Here is a 21,569-nt window from a genome sequence, read left to right on the forward strand (position 1 = left end):
CAGTATTAATCCAAAATCATACATAAAATTTTAAATTCATATGACTCCTCATGGATCATAAATAAATTTAAAGCATAAATTAATATTATTCCTCGTTATATAGTTATAGAACATATAAAAAAATGAATTGAAAAATCCAAAATTATACCCAAATTTATTTTTATTTATTTAATTCATCATAAAATGTATTCTCAATATCATTTTTACCATAAATTTTCTGCTACACTAGGCTGCCAATAGAGTTTTGACAAGTGTTTCACAGTAGGCTCATTTTGTCTTCCAAGTTGATGACAAAAACGAGGCTTCATGTCGTGTAATTACTACAATGGAATGATAGGTGGCCAATGAATGTTAAAGTTTCGGATAATTACAACTCAGACCATCGCTCTTTCTACGCATCCCTGCTTTCCCACGTGTCCCATGATTGAGTCGCCAACTCGTAATCTAGTACTCACACTGTACTGCCTATTGACATAAATAAATAGCCCCCCACGTGTATTTTTTTCAAATGCAATTTTTATTTTTTCACCAACATTTTAAACTTTAAATGATTTTTAATTCTATAAAATCAAAGAAATTCTATGTCATCACTTCATTTGTCAATTGGCGTGAGGTGTTATTTAAATAATGTTTTTATATATAAGATGATAGATAAAATAAGATTATATTATATTATATTTCATTTATATTTTAAAAAATAAAATTATAAAAAAATTAATTTTTTTATATGATGATTTGATTCTTTCAAAATGAATGATATTATTTTTAATTTATAAAATTAAAGTTAAATACTTATTATACTCTTAAAAATTATATAAATAATTTAAATTGTATAAATTTTTAAAAATAATAATTTAAATTAATAAATAAATTATCTTATCATAATATTTACAAATATTAAATATAAAATAAAATAAAATAATTTAATTTAATTTATATATTTTTTTATTTTATCTTATTATAATTTTATATATCAAATATATTAATATCGAAAATAATGCTGAGCATGAAAAGACCTAGACATAATGGCTTTTAAAGAGTAAAATCTAACGATTGATTTTTGAAAATATAAAGGCCTAAATGCTTTACGTTCTACTTAAGAACCTCTACTGTTATTTATTTTCTTTTATGCTTGTAGCCTTGCTCATATCGATGTGCTAGAGAGGGAAAGTAAAAATAAAATATAAATATAAGAAAAAAATTGAGACAAAAAAAGAAAAGACAAGAAGAACAGGAAAAAAAAAGGGGTTTAGTGTTTAAAATAATAAATTTTACATATCTTTATTTACAACAATGTTGGTATCTTTTTCCCAATATTTTTATAGAGAACTGAACAATGAAAATTGAAAGGATTGGGTAAAATAAATATTATGATAATAATATACAAAAAGAAAATTACAAGGATTGGGCTGCAAACGCACCGTTTTGTTTGGGCTCCAGCAAACTAAAGTAAACAGCCAAGATGTAATGGGCTCATGAAAACTGCTCTCAGACTAAACGCTGTGGGCTGAGGTGCATTTTAATCCAACCAAGAGGATGTAAACGCAAAGTAATCGAAACCCGGTAATCAGAAATCGTACGGCCAGAAACCAGATCGAACCAACGATCTGGTTAAAAAGTTCCGTCAGGAAATTGGATCTCCCATTTCCCAGGCACCAAACAATTAAAATAAAAAGGAGAAAAAAAAAAAACCTCCACAGCCTTTGATCTCCGATTAGGTAACTATTAACAATTTTCCTTTTCTCATTATCTCATTCCTTTGCTGTCTGATCAACAGCAAATTGTTCAATCACATTTTTGTTCTTGAATTTTATTTTTCGCTCTTTTTTTTTTTTTTTTTTAAATCGTCTTGCTTTGAATTTGCCTGGTCATAAGGAATTTTGTATTGTTCACGGCTAGATTCATTTCATTGATTTTAGTCAGTTAGAATTATTGTTTTTTTTCTTTTATTTGAACTTTATTATGAACTTTAAAAAGCTAACATTCAAAATGATTTATAGACTTAAGGGCTAGGAATTCGGTTAAAGGAAAAATGGTGTAGTTTAGGTTATTGTAGAAGGGGGAATGTTTTAAGAGTGGTTTTGTTCATTCAGCTTTCTGTGTAGTATAGTCAATTGTAGGAAGGGGGAATGCTTGACGAGTGATTTTGTTAATTTAGCTTTCTTTACATTTAATGTTCACTTTTGCTTGACAAAAATTGAGCCGAGTGAGAAACATGATTGATTTTGAAAGAGAAACAAGCCTGGGATGCGTGTGTTTTGATGGCATTCTTGTTTTATTGTACCACTTCTACTTCCAGTACTAGAGTTGCGAAGTATCCTCGGTGTTTGATTTTGCAGAAGCTGATTTGGTGGAAACAATGAACTTTCTGCTGCTGCGGTCCAATCAACAGGGAACGCCAGAACCACCTCCAGTACCAGAAGAGGAGGCGGAGTCAACTTATGTTTCTAAATCTACGACAACTTTGGAAGGGCTTATAGATGAAGATCCATTCCTGGTGTATCCCACAATCGGAAATCATGATGGAGAAACCAATGGATTTGTAGGTGAGAATTCTGGTGTTGCAAGCAATAAGAATGCCTCTGTCTCTGAGAACCACATTGATGTTTCTGAAGAAGATGGATGGATCACTATTCCATATAGTAAGCGCACACTAACCACTAATGCTAACTAATCTACACATTTTTGGTTGGTAATTCTTGTGTAGTTTTTTCTCTCTACTTACAGTTCAGTGATTGGCTTTTACTCATTTCCTTTCCTTTTTTCTCCTCTCCTTATTTCTTTAAAAAATGTTAAATTTGTAAAATAGTGATTTGTTTTGAAATAGAGATCCTTGCTTTGAGTGTATCACCCCATTGTATGCATTGAATCAGTCTGCTTTTAATATCATAAGAATTGAGGTTGTGTAGAAAGCCAATGACCTGATGTTTGTTTGTTTTAATTGCTGATTTCTAACGTCTGGAAACTATACTGAGTCCAGAAAGGTAAATGCCCCAATCACTGAAATATAAAAGTTAAATGTAATCAATTTTGATCATCTGGTTGTTTTAAGGTAATCTTTTAATAGGCTATGGTTTCAACTGTAGGAGTCATTGGTATGGCATAGAATTGTGCTTGTGATGGCTTATTACATTTTGTAAGGTTCATAATGTTGATGGAATTATGTTTAATTATATTTCAATTTAATAAAAATGTCCTGTTATGATTGAATGAATGCTTATTTACAAATTGGATCTCCCTGAAGTTTGTATTGGTGTGTGCACTTGATCTACTTCCTGAATTAATATGCTGTGTATTTGATATTTCTTTGTTGTATATCTAATATTGATATGCTTTTGTAGAGGATCTCCCTGATGATTGGACTCATGCACCCGACATACATTCGTTACGTTGCCTGGATCGTTCTTTTGTTTTTACTGGTACCTTTTTCTTTTTCGAACCTCTTACTTCTTTCAGATTTAGTATGCTGTTGATTTGTATTCACATAGGATATATTGTGTTTGTAACTTGAAACTTAATCCTGTTTTCTTCTCCAGGTGAACAAGTTCATATTCTAGCATGCTTATCAGCGTGTAATCAGGAAACAGAAATTATTACCCCATTTAAAGTTGCAGCAGTTATGAGTAAAAATGGCATGCGGAAAGGTGCTGAGAAACAAAATGGAAACATGGAGGGTGAGACAAATTTAGTGCCTGGAGAAGGGAAAGTGAGTCCAAATGGCACTGTAATGGATCGGAATGGTGAAAACTTGGAGAAAGAGAAGATTGATCGAGCAAAGGATGTTTCTGCTAGTGAATCATTTCTTAGAATGGAAGATCAGAGAAGACAGACTGAAACACTATTGAAAAGGTTTAAGAACTCTCATTTCTTTGTCAGGATTGCGGAGTCAGGTGAGCCTCTATGGTCGAAAAAAGGTTCTTCTCGGACAGCTTCTGAGTTGTCTAAGATGGATGGTCAACAGTCTAATGCAAATAAAACCAAAAACACTGCCAAGAATATATACAGTCTGAGCGCAGTTATTGATAGAGGAAATTTTGAGGCCAATGTTTCTGGTGGAGTAGCTAGAGATACTGTTAAGTGTTGCTCTCTTTCCAATGGAGACATAATGGTAAGCACCACAGAAGAACTACATTGTTAATGATATTGTTTTACTGTTTGCTTTGACTTTGGATAAATGCTGGAGACATATTTGCCCTTAATTTTCTTTGGTGACAGGTAGCAAGTTAATTATTTCTGTTTTTCTTGCAAATGATGTTACTGCAATAGCTGCTTGATATTTCTGTCTGATTATGCTGGATGTGTGATGATGAACCTAGTAAAGACTCAGCTGGTGTAGTAATTGCAGTGTGTTTAAAATTGCTGACTTGCATAGGGATGGCAATGGGACGGGGCAGGGGCACAGACAAGGAATTCACTCTCTGCCTCTTGCCCGAACCACCCTTTTTGATATTGCCTCCAACTAGAGGCTAAAGTGTTGTCCAATCACTCACTGTCAAAGACTGGAAAGAATCCAGACGAGATGGGGCCACTATTGGTTAGTGGCTTGATGTCATGTAGAGCTCCCTGCCTCCGTCTTCCATGGATCTTTTCTAGTGAGACCTTGCTGCATGATATCAAAATTTGGCTGGGAAGTAACCTCTATTCAAATATCTCAGTTCTTGGATGGTATTGTGAGAAAAGGTTGGTAACTTGGATAAGTATAAAGAGTAATTTCAGGTAGGATAAGAATCCTTGATACCAGTACTGGAGAGAAGAAGATGGAAAATGGTTAGCTCAGTTTAGGACTCTGTTTTTCCACACTCAACATCTTGTCAGAAATTTGGGGTGTTCAGCAAGGATATTCCTACCATGTCATTTGGAGGCTTGCTTATGAGGGCTTTTCTAGCCAACCTAAAAGACATTGTTACTCATGTAAACTGAATTTGATGGAATGATATTTTCAGTATGCTACATATTGCAACCTGGCCATTGGCTTGTTCATGTTCCTAGTCTTTTTCAAAATTTAATAGAGGAAGCCTACTCAGATTTTAAACTGCTTTCAATTAACTGTTATCTTGCTCTGGTTCTGCAATTGATTGCAGAAGCTCTTGGATGCAATGCTTTTGTTTGTTTCATAATTATTTGTTTTAATTGGCAAATTGACTTTTATTTAGCTCTTTGCTAGGTGGTTTGTTGATTCAGACTACTGATTCTCATTCTATTTCTCTGTTTGGAAGGATGCAGGTACTTCTACAAGTGAATGTTGGTGTTGATTTTCTGAGAGATCCTGTCATTGAAATTCTTCAGTTTGAGAAATATCAGGACAGAATCCTGGCTGAGAATGAGGACAACTTAGTTTATTCAAATCAAGACCCATGTGGAGAATTGTTGAAATGGTTGCTTCCTCTGGATAACACTCTTCCTCCACCTCGGACTTTATCTCCTCCTGCTCCTTTAGGTTCTAGTTCTGGAATTGGTAGCACATCTCAGAGGTCTGCCTTTTCTGCCTCCTCTGGCTCTCAGCTCTTTTCCTTTAGTCATTTTAGAAGCTACTCCATGTCATCACTTCCTCAAAAAGTTGCAACTCCTCCTGGGCCTGTTAAAGCCCAAAGTTCTAAACCATCATTTGACCTTGATGAGGTGGATCATTACTTTTCTCAGAAGATTTTGAAGAGTCAAAGAGCAGGGATTGAAGAGCTTTTATCTTTTCGGGGTGTGTCACTAGAGCGAGAAAGATTTTCTGTCTGTTGTGGATTAGAAGGGATCCATATCCCAGGAAGAAGATGGAGGAGGAAAGTTGAAATAATTCAACCTGTTGAGATCCATTCTTATGCTGTCGACTGCAATACAGATGACCTCTTTTGTGTTCAGATAAAGGTAAACCTTAATGTTCACTATTCCTGATAAAACATATATATACTTTCTCTCCATTCCCTGTGGACACATTCAATAGGTTCTTTTATTCACTAATGAAGTTATTTTGCAGAATGTTTCTCCAGCACATATACCAGATATTGTAGTATACATAGATGCTATAACAGTTGTCTTGGAAGAGGCTTCAAAAGGTGGACCGCCTGCTTCCCTACCAATTGCATGTATTGAAGCTGGAGACGACCATTGTTTACCAAATCTAGCTCTCAGGTTGTTTTCACTCTAGGTACCTTAATTTACATCTAATTGTCCTTTGATGTTTAGCATTTTAGCATGACGATTAAGGTATCCACCCAGAAAAAGAAAAATATATTAATCTTTTGTTGTTGTATTCAGCCATGCTTGCTTAGAATGTATGACATAATGTTGCTAATACATTTTTAATGAGCAACAAAACCAAATTGCTGCAGGATATTAAATAGTAAATTAACAATAAGCCCTTGCATACATGAGGGCTGACTTTATAGGGGGTGTGTGTGTGTGTGGGTATATTTGGCCATTATCTAATATCTTGAAGTGTGTTTGGAATTAAGGTTTAGCCGAGTTGTATCTGCTGTCCCATGGTGCTGTAAAAGTGGGGAAGAGTTGTCTATTCCAAAGAGCTTATTGATGGTTTCTGTTGCAGGAGGGGTGAAGAGCACTCTTTTATTTTAAAGCCAGCGTCTTCTATGTGGAAGGACCTCAAAACTTATGGAGAAAAGTCTAAGTCGTCCAGTTTACAACCTGCTTCCAAGACTTTCGATGGAAAGGGGAGTGTTTCGTCTGTTAACCAGTATGCAATTATGGTATCATGCCACTGCAACTACACTGGTATGTACATTTCTCTTATTTTACACTATCATCTGGCAAATTTTGTGTTAATTACATGTTCTAACTATGAACATATCAATTTTGATGTTAAATGTAGAATCAAGATTGTTTTTCAAGCAGCCAACAAGTTGGAGACCGCGTATTTCAAGGGATCTTATGATCTCAGTTTCATCCGAAATTTCGGGACAATATTCTGGACCCAATGAAATAGTCACTCAGCTTCCAGTTCAGGTGTTGTACAATTTGGTTCTCTCTCTTTTTCTTGCTTGCACGCTATCTATTTATCTAACTATGACAATTCTCATTTACCTGGTGTGATTGTCAGGTTTTAACTCTTCAGGCTTCAAATTTGACACCCGAAGATCTAACTATAACAGTTCTTGCTCCAGCATCCTTTACCTCATCTCCATCTGTGGTATCCTTGAATTCTTCTCCAACATCACCGATGATCCCATTTGTTGGTTTTTCTGAACTTGCAGAGAGTGAGAGGCACGGTAGTGCTGTGCACAGACTCAGCTCAATGCCCACTGTATCAGAGAATGAGAAACAGAATGGTGATGCTGGGGCTAGGTTTACTTCTTTCAATGAGCAGTTGACTCCAATACCTGATTTCATTCCAACTTCTGGTTTGGGATGTACTCATCTCTGGCTACAGAGTAGAGTACCACTAGGGTAATGCATCACCTTTTGTATTATTTTTTTCAAATTGTGAATATAGAAGTGTTAACAATTCACATTGATTGCTTTAGATGTGTTCCTGCTCAATCTACGGCTACCATTAAGCTTGAGCTACTTCCATTGACTGATGGCATAATCACTCTTGACAGTTTACAGATTCATGTTAAGGAGAAAGGTATCATCTGTTTATTTCTCCCTTTTCATGATTCGCCTTACCAATATAATTGACTTTTGTTAGAAGAAATGTGTGGTTTATGCATCTTTTACGGGATCCATTTATGATTAGATAGCTAGCCATGCACTGATCTCGAGCACATCATATATCCATGTTTGACATTGAAAGATAACCTCTGGTGAGTGGCACAAAGATGCATGCCTTTTCTGGATCACGTTGTATTTAGCAGTGTCTCCTCACCAGCCATTAAGGCAGTTTTGTTTTGTTTTGTTTTTCGTATACATTGTCTCTAGTACGTTTTGCAGGTATTGTTCATTTCATTCAGTAAAATGCCACCATTTTCTACTGGATATCATCAAATATAATGATGCCTAAGGTCTATCCAAAAAGCTAACATTTTTATGGTGAATCCCTTTATGGTGCAACAGGTCTTACTTATATCCCGGAGCACACACTAAAGATAAATGCGACTTCTAGTGTCTCCACAGGGATTATTTAGGATGGATTGCAACTTGTGTTTCTTATGTCACGTTATATTTAGCCATCAAGGATTTCAGAGCATCATTCTTTCTGTTACCCAATATTGGTCTTCTAGTGCCATATTGTGCAGAACCTTTGATACCACGGTGGATATCTTCTGTGTTGAGCAGAAAAGGAATCATCTTGCCAATTCCTCTGAAAATATAGCCATAAATGATTTCTTGTAAACTGCAATCTTGAGAATGGCATTTGTTATATACCCCCTTTGATGGGAAAGGTATGTTCTTCGTAGATGAATCTAGTTGTGTGAAAGTGTATCAGTTGCAAAGAAATCAGAAGACCTGAGTGCTTTATAGATAATCAGGCCCTACAAAACCTTATTAGGATCCAAAGACAGCCATGTTACACTTCCAAAATAGTGAATTTGTAAACCACCGATATAACGATTGCTGTAACTCATTGAGATGGCAGCAACCCTGGTTCATGAATAGCTCAAATGGCTTGAAGTTTGCAGATCAAGAAAACAAGCACCGGTTACTATGCAGGGTTTTTTTTTTTGGCTTTTGTTTTACATTGAATGGTTTATGATTGATAAGATGCCACGTTCATTGCTGTTTTGCATCCGTGATTTTGTTCGAACTTCTGTATTCCACTCTTCTATTTTGCATTTTTTCCTCGTTATGATCATACAGCAGCTTTTGAATATGTAGCAATTTGATGGGTGGCGGTAGAATTTTATTAACATCAAAGCATAAGGCTGAGGTTTGTCAATCTTGGATTTCGATCCAGGCTTGAAGCTGATTCCAATGAGCTGCTGCTGAGTGTGAAGTGTGAAGGGCTTAAGCTATAATCTTGGTTTGACATGTATGATACAGAATCGTTCTTTAGGTGCAGTGGGAGGCCAAGAGAATGCCGGATGTTTACCAGACTGATAATTTTCTATTTTACTCGGAAACTGGCTTTCCTTTAGAAGCAAAACAAGCCTAAAACAACAAAATTATGTAGTAAAAGAATAGATAAGATAGGTCATAAGAAAAAGAAAATCTACTTGGTTGAAAATTTTGACACTGCAATGTAGCCGAATTGTTGTTGCCGAGATATATATTCAAATCAAAAGTCAAAAGAAAATGAGCAATATCTTGAACAAGCAAACAAACTCTTAAAACTGTTAAATTTTTTTGGCCTGATAGTTATAAAGGTATAAATGATATATTAGTATTCGTAAGTTATTTGAGTTTGATTAAAATAAAATTTGAATTCGATTCGATTATTATTGAATCAAACTCGAGTTCGAGTAATTCAATTCATCGATCGAATCGAGTTCGAATATATTTATATTCAATTTGAATAAGTCGTGAGCTTAATCAAATTTTTATATTTAAATTATTATTATTATTTTAATTAATAAAATATTTCGAATTTGAGTTCAAATTTGAATACAAATAATCAAATTTTTATCAAATATAATAATCAAATTTATTTTTATATATTTTTAAATTTAATCAAACAAATTCGAATAACTCACATTTAATCACAAATCTTAATTAAAAAAATAATTTTCATTGCACCGTCACATCATCGTCTAAATGAAGACTCATAAACCACAATTTTATTTAGGCGAAAATGGATTGAAAACAAAACAAAAATAAAATAAAAGTGAAGCATGAGTTTTCAATGTGACGCGCGGGTTAGAGTTCGCCCAACGAAGTTGGACACGTCACCCAAGTTTGTTTTTTCTCCGGGTAGTCCCCTTTTGCTTTTTTTTTTTTTTCCTAGTCTTTGATTTGATTTCTAATAAAAAAGAAAAAAGAAAAAATATAATAAAATAAAATAGCAGAGGAGAATCAATAATAGTAAGAGAACCAGATAAGGGATTTTTCTTTTTTTTTTTTTGCTTCAAAAACTTTTAAACTGTTCAGCTCCGCATTTCAGCTTGTGTGCAGTAAGTAAACTCTATTTTTTTTTTTTGTTTTTCTGAGAGTACATTTTCTAATCCTAGAAAAAAAAACTTTGTTTTCTCTTAAGCATTTCCAGACTCCATTAACATTCTACTTTTGCGATTTTTTTTTTTTTTGAAGCTTAATTTTGATCTGGTCTTTCCTCATCTGGGTTTTTCTGGCTTTTGTTCTTTAGGTGGGCTTTTAGTTATTAACATTACTAAATTTGGGTTCTTTTAGTTTTTGCGGGTTTTTGTTGGTATGAGAAATTATTAAGGTTAGAAGAAGAGAGAAGCTGGGGTTAGGTTTTGAGGAAGGAAAGGTGAAGTCTTGGGATATGTGCAAATCAAATGGAAGGAAGAAGAAGAAGAAGAAGAAGAAGAAGAAGAAAAAGAACAGTGAAAAAGAAGATCTTGATGATGAAGCTGTGGTGGAAGAAACAGGGTGTTGGATCAAGTTAAGGCTTATTGGAAGCTGCATTTCTTCAAGATCCAAAGTTGACAGTTCCATTAGTGGGACGAGTACCCATTGTGGTAAATTTTCATTTTTTTTTTCTTGCTAAATGTTGCTTCTTTTTTGTGCTTTGCTATTAAGTTATATAACTTTTTTTTTTTAAAAATTTATTTTTGGTTGCCTAGTATTACTTTGAATCATGTTATCTTTAGCAGGCTGGTGTGCCATAGTGGTTGGCTTTTTGAGCACTAAGTATTATTTGTATGAATATATAGGTTAAGGTTTACTTTCCATTGCCTGTCCTTTGTCTCTTTTTTTGCTCAAAAGTTTTTACAGTCCATTGTGCACTTGTTGGAGTAATGGTTGAAGCAATCCTCTTTAGCAGTTTGCTATTACTGCTCCATTTTAAATGATTTTGAGAAAGTTAATAGATGAAGTAATGGGAGTGATGATGCCATTGATGAGAAAGAGATATTGTGACGTACCTTGGTAAACTGAAAGAAGTTTTACAATGATATATACTCAAGTGTTAGGAATGGATTATAGTATCTGCATTGTAACCATGCTGGAACTCACTTAGAAAAGGCAGGACGTGAGGCAACTCAAGTTCCACAATACCAACCCCAATCCCCACCCCACCACATTATGTTGTTCCTTGTGGAGACCTATATAATTGTATCTTGTAACATGCTAAATCTGTGCATTAATGAACAGATAGCAAATCTGGGAATGATACCAGTAGAGATGAACCGGCAGCTCCAGTTGTCTCATCTACAAGCACTAGCAATGCAGAAAGTAATTCATCTACTTCCAAACTTGAAGATGAGCTTAAAGTTGCATCTCGGTTATGGAAGTTCACATTTAATGATCTAAAGTTGGCAACAAGAAACTTCAGACCTGAGAGTCTCCTTGGTGAAGGTGGTTTTGGTTGTGTTTTCAAGGGGTGGATTGAAGAAAATGGACCTGCTCCAGTAAAACCAGGCACTGGGCTTACTGTTGCTGTTAAAACACTTAACCATGATGGCCTCCAGGGTCATAAAGAATGGCTGGTTAGCACCTGTACTCTGCATTTCTACTTTACACAGTATGTCATATCAGTTGCTCACTTTTTCTTTCTGTTTTCTTCTGAGTATTTAATCTTTCGTTGATTCTTGGATCATCAACTTGGCAGGCCGAAGTGAATTTTCTTGGTGATCTCGTTCATCCTAACTTGGTTAAACTTATTGGTTATTGCATTGAAGATGACCAGAGACTGCTAGTGTATGAGTTTATGCCTCGAGGAAGCTTGGAAAACCACCTCTTCAGAAGTATGTAGCTACTATTTTGTCCATGATTGATTTTTTACGTCAGATTTCAGAATTATCAATTTTTAAGGCATCATGAATGCTCATTCACAAACTAATTGGATTTCAGTCGCTTGCTATATAGATCTTCTAGGGAAATTGAGTTAGAACAAATTCCATCTCTTTCACTTATGGCTGCTTTTAGATTGGAGTTTCAAAAATAATGGATGTGCTATCTACTGTAGGAAAAGCTGACCTCTTAGGTTGGAGTTGTATTACTGCTCACCATGATAGATTACATATTCATTAGAGCAATATTCTCTGATTGGGGGTTTTATGCTTTTAAATAACTTTGTAGCTCAGTTTGTTGCAAATTATGATTTATGTAGGATTCTTGCCTCTTCCGTGGTCCATAAGGATGAAAATTGCACTAGGTGCTGCAAAGGGCCTTGCATTTCTTCATGAAGAGGCAGAAAGGCCTGTGATATATCGGGATTTCAAAACCTCTAATATCCTACTAGATGCAGTATATGCCAAAAACTTTACCTCAATAAAAATTTCTATTTAACAAAATAAAGGAATTTTTTCTGTGTTGTGGTTTACTCTTTCTAATAATACGCCATTGCAGGACTATAATGCAAAGCTTTCTGATTTTGGACTTGCCAAAGATGGTCCTGAGGGAGACAAAACCCATGTATCAACCCGTGTGATGGGAACATATGGCTATGCGGCCCCAGAATATGTAATGACTGGTAAGCTTTAATAGAAACGAGATGCTTATTTAAGTCTGCCACTTTACCCCTCCCTTCCCTGTTTTATATCCCCTTAACTTTATACTTGATGTGCAAGGGTGGCCTTAACTTTGTCTGCATTCTGTATGTTTTTTCTTTGTTTTAACAACATGAGAATCTCTTTTTATTGTGGATGGGCAGGATTTTTTAGTTATTTCTGCTAATATATCTCTCAAAATGGAATTAAAAAGGGATGGTCCATGACCTTTTCTAGCTGTTCTATTGGGTAGATATAGTTTTTACCTTTGACAAATGAATGTTCCAGTCTATGAAACATGCTTTGATGCTTTCCAATGAAGGGCATGACACACTTGGGCACTTGTGGGTTCTTACAATCCTTTTCTTCGATGACATGTAAAATTTGTTTTCCTTGATGACTCTTAATGCATCTTTTTTCGACCTGATCACCTAATTCGGAGATGACAAGGAATGCTTATCCTATGCAAAGCAACGCCTTATTTTGTTTTTCCTTCTCTTAGGGTCTAATCAAATGAACATAATTTTATCTCAGGACATCTTACATCGAGAAGTGATGTCTACAGTTTTGGTGTGGTTCTACTAGAAATGTTGACTGGAAGAAGATCCATGGACAAAAACCGACGTAATGGAGAACATAATCTTGTGGAATGGGCTCGGCCTCAACTAGGAGAGAGAAGGAAATTCTATGGATTGGTCGATCCTAGGCTTGAAGGTCACTTCTCAATTAAAGGTGCTCAGAAAGCTGCACAGTTGGCTGCTCACTGTCTCAGCCGTGATCCAAAAGCTAGACCCTCAATGAGTGAAGTGGTGGAGGCCTTGAAGCCGCTGCCGAATCTCAAGGACATGGCAAGCCCTTCATATTATTTCCGGTCAATGCAAGCAGAACGAGTAGGGTCCAGCCCAAATGCTAGAAATGGTATCCGAACTCAGGCTGGGTCGTCACTTTCTAGGAATGGGCACAGGAGCCTTTCCATTCGAAACGGTTCCCATGCTTCTCCCTATCACCATCAATACCCCTATCAATCACCAAAGCCCAATGGTAAACCATAATGTTGGGTAATTAATATCTTTTCCTCAACCTCTTCTCATCATTTATTTCTTCACGCCCCCCCCCCCCTTCTTTTTTTCTCGGTATAGATGTATTCTGCCAAAGCATTTGTTCCCAGATAATGGAAAAAGCAACAGAGAGAAACATGTTTGCTTTATTTTGTATTTAGGATGTTAACCTCCCTGGCAGGATAGTCGGCAGGTGAAGCTTATGGAGCAAAATGTCATGTTAATCATCTGTTGCTTTAATCTGTTTGGAAATATTAAAGATTAGTTTCTCTCCTTTCTTTTCTCCTTTCCCGCGTGTATACAAGCGCTTGTTTCTTGGTAGTATCCACATGGCTGAATGTTTCTTTTGATGTACAGCCTTTATCCTGATCAACTCTTTGGAAATTGGTTGTTATCGTTGGCAAGTAGTTTATCATTTTAATCGATTCCTATAATGGAATTTAGAACGAGTCTATCACATATAATTAGCGATTCCATGTAATATCAATGATTTTGCTGCTTCGAATATCCTTCATTTAAGCTCACATGGAGCTCGAAAAGACCCCTCTGGCTGCTTTCTGATCTCTCTGCACCAGTGCTACCGGATCAGAGACTTGCAGAGTAACGAAAAACTAACAAGCCAGCTTGAAGGACAAGTGCATGTAGTAAACTAGGAAAATATGCTGGCAGATAAGAATAGAATGTTTAAGGAAGTGTTAAAAGGGTGGAGTTCAGGATGATGCTAAGCTGGTAGAAATTAATGATTACTAAAACTCACCATCTTCAAACCCATGCTAGACTAAGGTTAAGAAAAGCTTTTTTTCTTTTTTTGCCATACGGCCACCATCCAAAGTCCAAACTCACACTAGCTCTTCCTCTCGTTATACTAAAGCAATTATTTTTTCACTTTCAACATCTGTGACACTTATTTATTTATATTAAGATCTTTGATAAGGAGACTAACTTATTATGGCACCTCTGGCTGGATTTGTCTTGGCGGAGATGTGGTTATGGACCCCATCAAGCTCTCCTTGTAAGCTGCTCTTTGGATGTGCTCTCAAAGATCTTGTCAGCATTCCCAACCTCAAATCCATCTCGCCTGTGGGACTCTTTGACCTGTGCCATTAAGTTCATAATACAAGTGGTCAATACCTGTGCAGTGTTTATACTAGTACTTTTCTGCACATCAACAAAAATCAGAAGATTTGTAACAACAGAGAAGCATAAACATAAAACCATTCAAGCCTAAAACCGTGAGCTAATGTCCACAACTGACCCCTGTTAATAGTTTTATTTATTTATTTATTTATTTTACATTCACTTATAATTTGTTTATCTTAGAGAAATTCATATCTCAGTCAACCAAAGAAAATGTTGTAAATACCTCACGTTCAGGCAGATTTTTATATTGAGGGAGCACAAGGCGTTCAGCGAACTCAATGTATGAACAGGGAACAGTCTCATTGATACCATCAGAAAAACAGAATGGGATTGAATCTGCCACTGTTGAACTTTGCAGCAGAAGGCCATCAGGACTCACTGAAACGGAGGAAATAATGCCGTTAAATTTTGAACTCCATTTTCAAACGAATAACATGATCAGCAATTTATCATTGCTAATATTCAATATGGCCATAACAGCAGCATCAAAAGAAGTATACAAGCGAAAGCTGTTGCAAGAACAGCAAAAGTGGTTGAAGGAAAATCAATGACAAACGCATAAATAAATTAGCTAAATAGCTATTGCAATACAAAATGTTCTGAACAATATCTAATCTTTGCCAAAAGGTTAAATAGTTTGCTCGTATGACGGAATGACAATCCCAGCTGTGCCAACTGTATGTTCATCCAATATTTCTTATTCTTTGATGATTACAGGGAAGCAAAAGATAATAAAAGGATAAATTTAACCTATGAATTTGGAGCTATGTGCATGATATTCATGCAAAACATAAACATATTTTATTGTTGAGTTCTAAAGTTACAAAAAAAATACAGAGAAGCATCGAATCTTAGACTTTTCATGGCTGGAGAAATCCATAGAAACTATGAAAAGCTTGAGAGCACATAAAAAGCTTTAATAATTTCTTATTATCTGGTTGGCGCCAAGTATTTCCCAGGCCATGAAGCCCCCTAACTCAGGCATAATTAAAGAAGACACCCCACCCGCACCCCTCCCACCCCCCATCCCCACCCCCCAGATAAGATATATAGCATTTAACCAATTTAATCCATTAGCTCCCTTCCTTGCGCCAGAATGCGAAAGGAACCTGCTGTTCTCTAAAATTGAAATTGGAGAAGCTAAAAACTAACATTTCATACTATGAAAGACCAGCTTCTACGAGTCTTTAGCATACTCGATTTACTTCATACCATTCACAGTCCATTTCTATCACATTTGACAGTGAGAGAAAAAGCTGGTTGTATGTGACTATCAGCAATGTCCATGTCTTAATAATATAAACCATCCACCGCAATTTCTAACTGGCATTGAAAGAGGGAGTGTACAATAAAAAATGAACACTAGCTACTAGCTAGTTATTGCAGTCAGCATGCCTTGAAATGAAAAATCGTTGGGTGTAGAATCTGACTCCCAACAGTTACAGGAGTATATGCCTCCACAATCCTATTTTTAAAAGCAGGTTAAATTAAAACACCTTGAAATGTTTCTTTTAAAGTAGCAAACCTTTTAGAACTCCACCTTCAGAATTCAACTTGAACCCACTCTTTTCAATGAACTGATTGAGGCTTTTGATACTCCTCAAGTTAGATTTCAGCCGATGTGCGGAGATAGTGACATGATTGAGTGCATACCCATTGACAAGGGTCCAGGCAGCATATTCACTTTCTCTGAGCATCAAAGAAATGTAAGCAGGCATTTTCTAATTATTATGTTGTGAAGTGTTCTATATTCCTATAGAAAATATTTGTTTGCTCAACTAAATAAACACAATTAAGTGAATACCCTGCCAATTGCTGAAATTCAGAATACAAGGGCTTCTCCCATGTTAAAGATCCCATAGCACTTGCAAGAGCTGCATATTTATTTCCACTACCAGATTTTTCAGTGTATTTCCTGATTATTTCCTGAATCAGCAGATGAGCAAATATACAAAATAAGATAGGAATATGAAGTGAAGTAGATGTCAGGTGCAAATTATGATGTCTCTCCATAATAGCATCTGTAGCAAGATTTCTCTACCAAAAAAAAAAAAACATGGAGATCTTTCTATATGAGAGATAAAGAAAGGATAATTTATTTGATATAATTAGGTCTCATCCTTGAAAATCATCAATAATACAGTTAAAATGCAGTTCTAGTCAACAAATCTGCTAATATATTATCACTTTAGTCCAACACCAGAACCAGGCAAGAAAATTCATGAATTCCACTGGTATTACAAAAATATGAAGGCATGAAAGCCATAATCTGCATTTTTCCACTAGTTTTACACACACAAAAAAAGAGTTTATATAAACTTCAGCAACCAACCACAGCCAAAACCCCAGAAGTGTTTTGCTATTTAAAAGACAGATAAGCATATAGCATTTCACATTTGGCAACAGTTCAGCTTTGATTTAAAAAAGGGACAGTGAACTCTTGGTATAGCATATAATAGAATAGCATTGACTTAAACTATGCCAGTATAGACATACCTGTGTTTTGGGGTTCATTTGATCCACAAGAAGCTCTGAAATAAATACTCTTGGTAAGGGCCCATTAACACCACTGCCACCATCTTGAGAGGAACTACTAGGAGGAGAAAACCACAAAGCTCTCAATTTTTTAGCAGGAAACCTTAGTTCCTCCTTTTGGGTATACCCATAGTCCAGAAAAAAACTAGCCATGGAGTTAATCCCATATCCATTTATCTAATTTGTCATATGAGAAAGAATGCATAGCTAAACATTAGATCTTTATATAATGAAGAACGATTGATTCTTAAACAATTTGAAAACAAAACAGCATACCCCAAAAGTCCTGAAAGCCAAATGATCATAGCAAATTTGTTCATTATCAACAGAATGGACAAGTTCCAAGATGGATTTTGCAGTAGCGTTTCTATTCAAATAAACTGTTTCCATACTTGTCAAAACATCCCTGAAAAATGATTCACCTCCCTGTAACAAAGATAACATATTAATAAGATGGCTGAGAAACAAATAATTTGAGAAAAGTAAGGTTGAACTTGAAAGGATTCACATTGAGAAGGTCATAGATTGGCCTTGCCAGCTTTAGGGACCAACTCAAAGAACTCTGCAACAGAATTTTTTCCTTTTTTTCTGGGAAGTGATAAACAAATCCTGGGCTTTAAGAAGTGCACTCCATCTTAGCTGTGTTAGCTGGTACTTTAAAAGACAAAATCCAATGCTAAATATAAAATGTGATGGATGTAACAACCAATGACAAATGTAGTAAACTAGAACGATAAAAGCCAACACCTACTTCCTTTCATCTTGTTGATAGATGTCCCTACAGGCTAGAAACTCTAATCTGATGCTGGCTTCCATGCCCAAAATCTCCCTCCAATCAATTTTGTGATAACTTACTACTTTTTCAGTCAAGAAAAGTTCATTATTATGTTTTTCTACAATTAATTGACTGAACAATAATACTAACGTTTACAATTAATTCATTCAACCAATAAAACTAATATATATGTTTGATAGCTCACTTAAATTTTATCAAATAAAAAAAACTTCTCCAAAAGTTTGTATCTTTTACTATTATAATTGAAATTCACTTATCATACCAAGTACTCTATAATGCATAATTTAAAAAATTTAGATTTGAAAATAATATAAACTCAAACGTTATGGGTGTGCGCTACAATTTAGGTTGAAATGAAATCTTTGGTTTGGGTTGTAGCATTCATCTTTTTTATATAAAAAATAATAATTTTTATATATTATGAATTTAAGATTATATATATATATATATTAAGTCTTAAATTCAGTTTAAAAACAAAACCTAAAATTACTAATTTAAAATACAAAAGTTTACATTTTTTTTACTACTCCTACTAGATATTTGTTAACTGTTCATACAACTAGCAGAATCCAAAGAAATGAAGGCTGATACAGTTAAACATATGATAATTTTTATATAAAACAAGAGGACGATTTACCTGATAAGGAAAATAATGAGATTGGCCGTCTGATTTAGAGGCGGAAACGGTGCAAAAACTTGGATTCCTGGAGGAAATTGAATTCCCGCGAAATGAAAGGTGGCTGAAGGAAACAAACTGACGGCTTGATTTCTTGTGGGGCAGTAGAGGAATAAAGGCGGAGGCGGCCAGAGTATTGAGAGACGGTGGAGAGGCGTTCTTAGCAATCGCCGATGAACAATGGTACGAGGAAAGCATCGTGGATAGTCTCATGGGATTCCCCGACAATCTCGCTCCCACCGTTCAACTATAATATCGGACCTTTCAATGCTGGGACCACGAACGATCAGCGCACCTGTGGCTGCGTCCCTTTTTCTTCTCTTTTGAAATTCCTAGAATTGTTTTCTTTTTGGCCTTTTTTTTCTATTGAGTTAATAATAATCATCACTAGCTTGTCAGTCTGTCACGCGCCACCTAATCAAAATGTCATTGCTTGCTAGCTCATCAATTAAAAGCAAACTCATGGTTACCATCTAAGCTAGGAACCCATTTCACCGTAATTTTAGTGTGGTGTGATCGAAGTTATCCCAGCATCAATCGAATATAAATGTTAATTTTATTTAATATAAATACTTCATTAATTTTTTAATTATAATTATAATTATTTTTTAATCATTATATTAATAATTTTTATTATTTTTTTAATTTTATTAAAATTAATTTCATCATCTATTTAAATAAAATTTATGAAGTTGATTTAATTGGTAAAATCTTTCTCGTATTAGTAGTTTTGAATTTGAATCTAATAAAATTTTTTTATTAAAATTATTTTAAATGTATAATTTAGAATTATTATTTTTTAGTTTATTGGATGTGAAATATTTTGTTGAGGTCGTTCAATTAGTAAATCCGTATTTCTTGACGATAATAATTTTGGTATAATCATTATTTTTAGATTATTTATTATAAAGTTTCAAATATAATATATTTACTTTAATTTAATACTGAATAATTTATTTATTTCAAACATTTATTAAACATTTATTTGTTTTTTTATTTTAATTTTTAATTTCATAAAATAATAAACAAAAAATAAAAATACCAACAGAAATAAAATTTCCGGTAAACAGGATGGTTAAAGTGTCACGGACCTAAAGGGGAGTCCTGAATCCCACATCGAACATAATAGGAGGGTCCCTGGGGTATAAAATGGTTCACACCACCTTCGTCTTGTGAGGCGCCTTTTGTAGGACAAAACCGTGAGGCCAAGGGGGCCAGAGCGGACAATAATGTCACGGACCTAAGGGGGAGTCCTGAATCCCACATCGAACATAATAGGAGGGTCCCTGGGGTATAAAAGGGTTCACACCATCTTCGCCTTGTGAGGCGCCTTTTGTAGGACAAAACCGTGAGGCCAGAGGGGGTCAGAGCGGACAATATCTCACAAGGGTGTGAACCGTGGCGGTCAGGCTGATTCGGGACGCCGGAAGGGTGAATGCTCAGGTCCCGGAGCCGCGCGGGTTCAGAGCTTGAGTCTCGACCCGTGACAAGTGGTATCAGAGCCAGCCCTAAACCGTTCGATCCACGCCGAGCGCCTCGAGGGAGGTAGGCAGGGTGGCCGGCCTCCGTGACGAGGGCGTCACGAGGTTGGGTGCGGGAGAATGTCACGGACCTAAGGGGGAGTCCTGAATCCCACATCGAACATAATAGGAGGGTCCCTGGGATATAAAAGGGTTCACACCATCTTCGCCTTGTGAGGCGCCTTTTGTAGGACAAAACCGTGAGGCCACGGGGGCCAGAGCGGACAATACCTCACAAGGGTGTGAACCATGGCGGTCAGGCTGATCCGGGACACCGGAAGGGTGAATGCCCGGGTCCCGGAGCCGCGCGGGTTCGGAGTTTGAGTCTCGACCCGTGACAAGTGGTATCAGAGCCAGCCCTAAACCGTTCGATCCACGTCGAGCGCCTCGAGGGAGGTAGGCAGGGTGGCCGGCCTCCGTGACGAGGGCGTCACGAGGTTGGGTGCGGGAGAATGTCACGGACCTAAGGGGGAGTCCTGAATCCCACATCGAACATAATAGGAGGGTCCCTGGGGTATAAAAGGGTTCACACCATCTTCGCCTTGTGAGGCGCCTTTTGTAGGACAAAACCGTGAGGCCAGAGGGGGTCAGAGCGGACAATACCTCACAAGGGTGTGAACCGTGGCGGTCAGGCTGATTCGGGACGCCGGAAGGGTGAATGCTCAGGTCCCGGAGCCGCGCGGGTTCAGAGCTTGAGTCTCGACCCGTGACAAGTTGGTATCAGAGCCAGCCCTAAACCGTTCGATCCACGCCGAGCGCCTCGAGGGAGGTAGGCAGGGTGGCCGGCCTCCGTGACGAGGGCGTCACAAGGTTGGGTGCGGGAGAATGTCACGGACCTAAGGGGGAGTCCTGAATCCCACATCGAACATAATAGGAAGGTCCCTGGGGTATAAAAGGGTTCACACCATCTCCGCCTTGTGAGGCACCTTTTGTAGGACAAAATCGTGAGGCCAAGGGGGCCAGAGCGGACAATACCTCACAAGGGTGTGAACCGTGGCAGGTAGGCTGATTCGGGACACCGGAAGGGTGAATGCCCGGGTCCCGGAGCCGCGCGGGTTCGGAGCTTGAGTCTCGACCCGTGACAAGTTGGTATCAAAGCGAGTTCGATTCTGCGTGTTTGTGTTGTGCAGGTTAGATCGTGATTGAGGAGATGGCATCCCAAAGCGACGTTGCTAGCCAACAACCAGAGGCCCAGGAGCATGGGCGAGGAAGAGGCAAGAAAGCTTGTTCTAGAGATATCTGGTCTACCATGGACGGTAGGCTGGCCAAGGTGGAGGTGACCATAGGCGACATGGGGGAGAAGCTGGAGGAAGTAGAAACTCACATTGCATCGCTAGACTCCATGGGGGA

General features: G+C 36.9%; 2 protein-coding genes and 1 pseudogene across 5 annotated transcripts; 2 read left to right on the plus strand and 1 right to left on the minus strand.

Annotated features, from left to right (window-relative positions):
• The first annotated feature begins 1,578 nt into the window (after positions 1 to 1,578).
• Positions 1,579 to 8,674, plus strand: LOC111281895 (uncharacterized). Of its 3 annotated transcripts, none has more exons than XM_022869689.2 (11): positions 1,579 to 1,718; positions 2,300 to 2,642; positions 3,342 to 3,419; positions 3,537 to 4,108; positions 5,224 to 5,856; positions 5,966 to 6,120; positions 6,536 to 6,720; positions 6,818 to 6,951; positions 7,046 to 7,392; positions 7,470 to 7,573; positions 8,002 to 8,674. In XM_022869689.2, the coding sequence occupies exons 2-11, from the start codon at positions 2,360 to 2,362 to the stop codon at positions 8,070 to 8,072; spliced, it is 2,562 nt and encodes an 853-aa protein (XP_022725424.1). In that variant the 5' UTR covers positions 1,579 to 1,718; positions 2,300 to 2,359; the 3' UTR covers positions 8,073 to 8,674. The 3 variants fall into 3 exon arrangements, with proteins under 3 accessions (XP_022725424.1, XP_022725423.1, XP_022725426.1); XM_022869688.2 differs by having other exon boundaries at positions 2,340 to 2,642; XM_022869691.2 differs by having other exon boundaries at positions 2,340 to 2,546.
• On the plus strand, positions 8,074 to 13,699 carry LOC111281896 (serine/threonine-protein kinase PBL34-like; annotated as a pseudogene). Its single transcript, XR_016342445.1, has 12 exons — positions 8,074 to 8,276; positions 8,375 to 8,471; positions 8,650 to 8,697; positions 8,942 to 9,025; positions 9,132 to 9,251; positions 10,132 to 10,162; positions 10,257 to 10,523; positions 11,158 to 11,492; positions 11,615 to 11,750; positions 12,116 to 12,252; positions 12,355 to 12,478; positions 13,029 to 13,699. The product of XR_016342445.1 is annotated as a serine/threonine-protein kinase PBL34-like (transcript).
• Positions 13,700 to 14,336: 637 nt separating this feature from the next.
• LOC111282733 (2-oxoadipate dioxygenase/decarboxylase, chloroplastic-like) lies at positions 14,337 to 19,045 on the minus strand. The gene is made up of 7 exons (XM_022870970.2): positions 18,661 to 19,045; positions 17,504 to 17,653; positions 17,189 to 17,404; positions 16,497 to 16,618; positions 16,218 to 16,381; positions 14,916 to 15,070; positions 14,337 to 14,647 (listed from the first exon to the last, which is right to left on the minus strand). The coding sequence occupies exons 1-7, from the start codon at positions 18,910 to 18,912 to the stop codon at positions 14,552 to 14,554; spliced, it is 1,155 nt and encodes a 384-aa protein (XP_022726705.2). The 5' UTR covers positions 18,913 to 19,045; the 3' UTR covers positions 14,337 to 14,551.
• Between the last annotated feature and the right edge of the window lie 2,524 nt (positions 19,046 to 21,569).

Source organism: Durio zibethinus, chromosome 5 (genome assembly GCF_047325235.1).
Source record: "Durio zibethinus cultivar Kanyao isolate XHJ-2024 chromosome 5, ASM4732523v1, whole genome shotgun sequence".
NCBI lineage: Eukaryota > Viridiplantae > Streptophyta > Magnoliopsida > Malvales > Malvaceae > Durio > Durio zibethinus.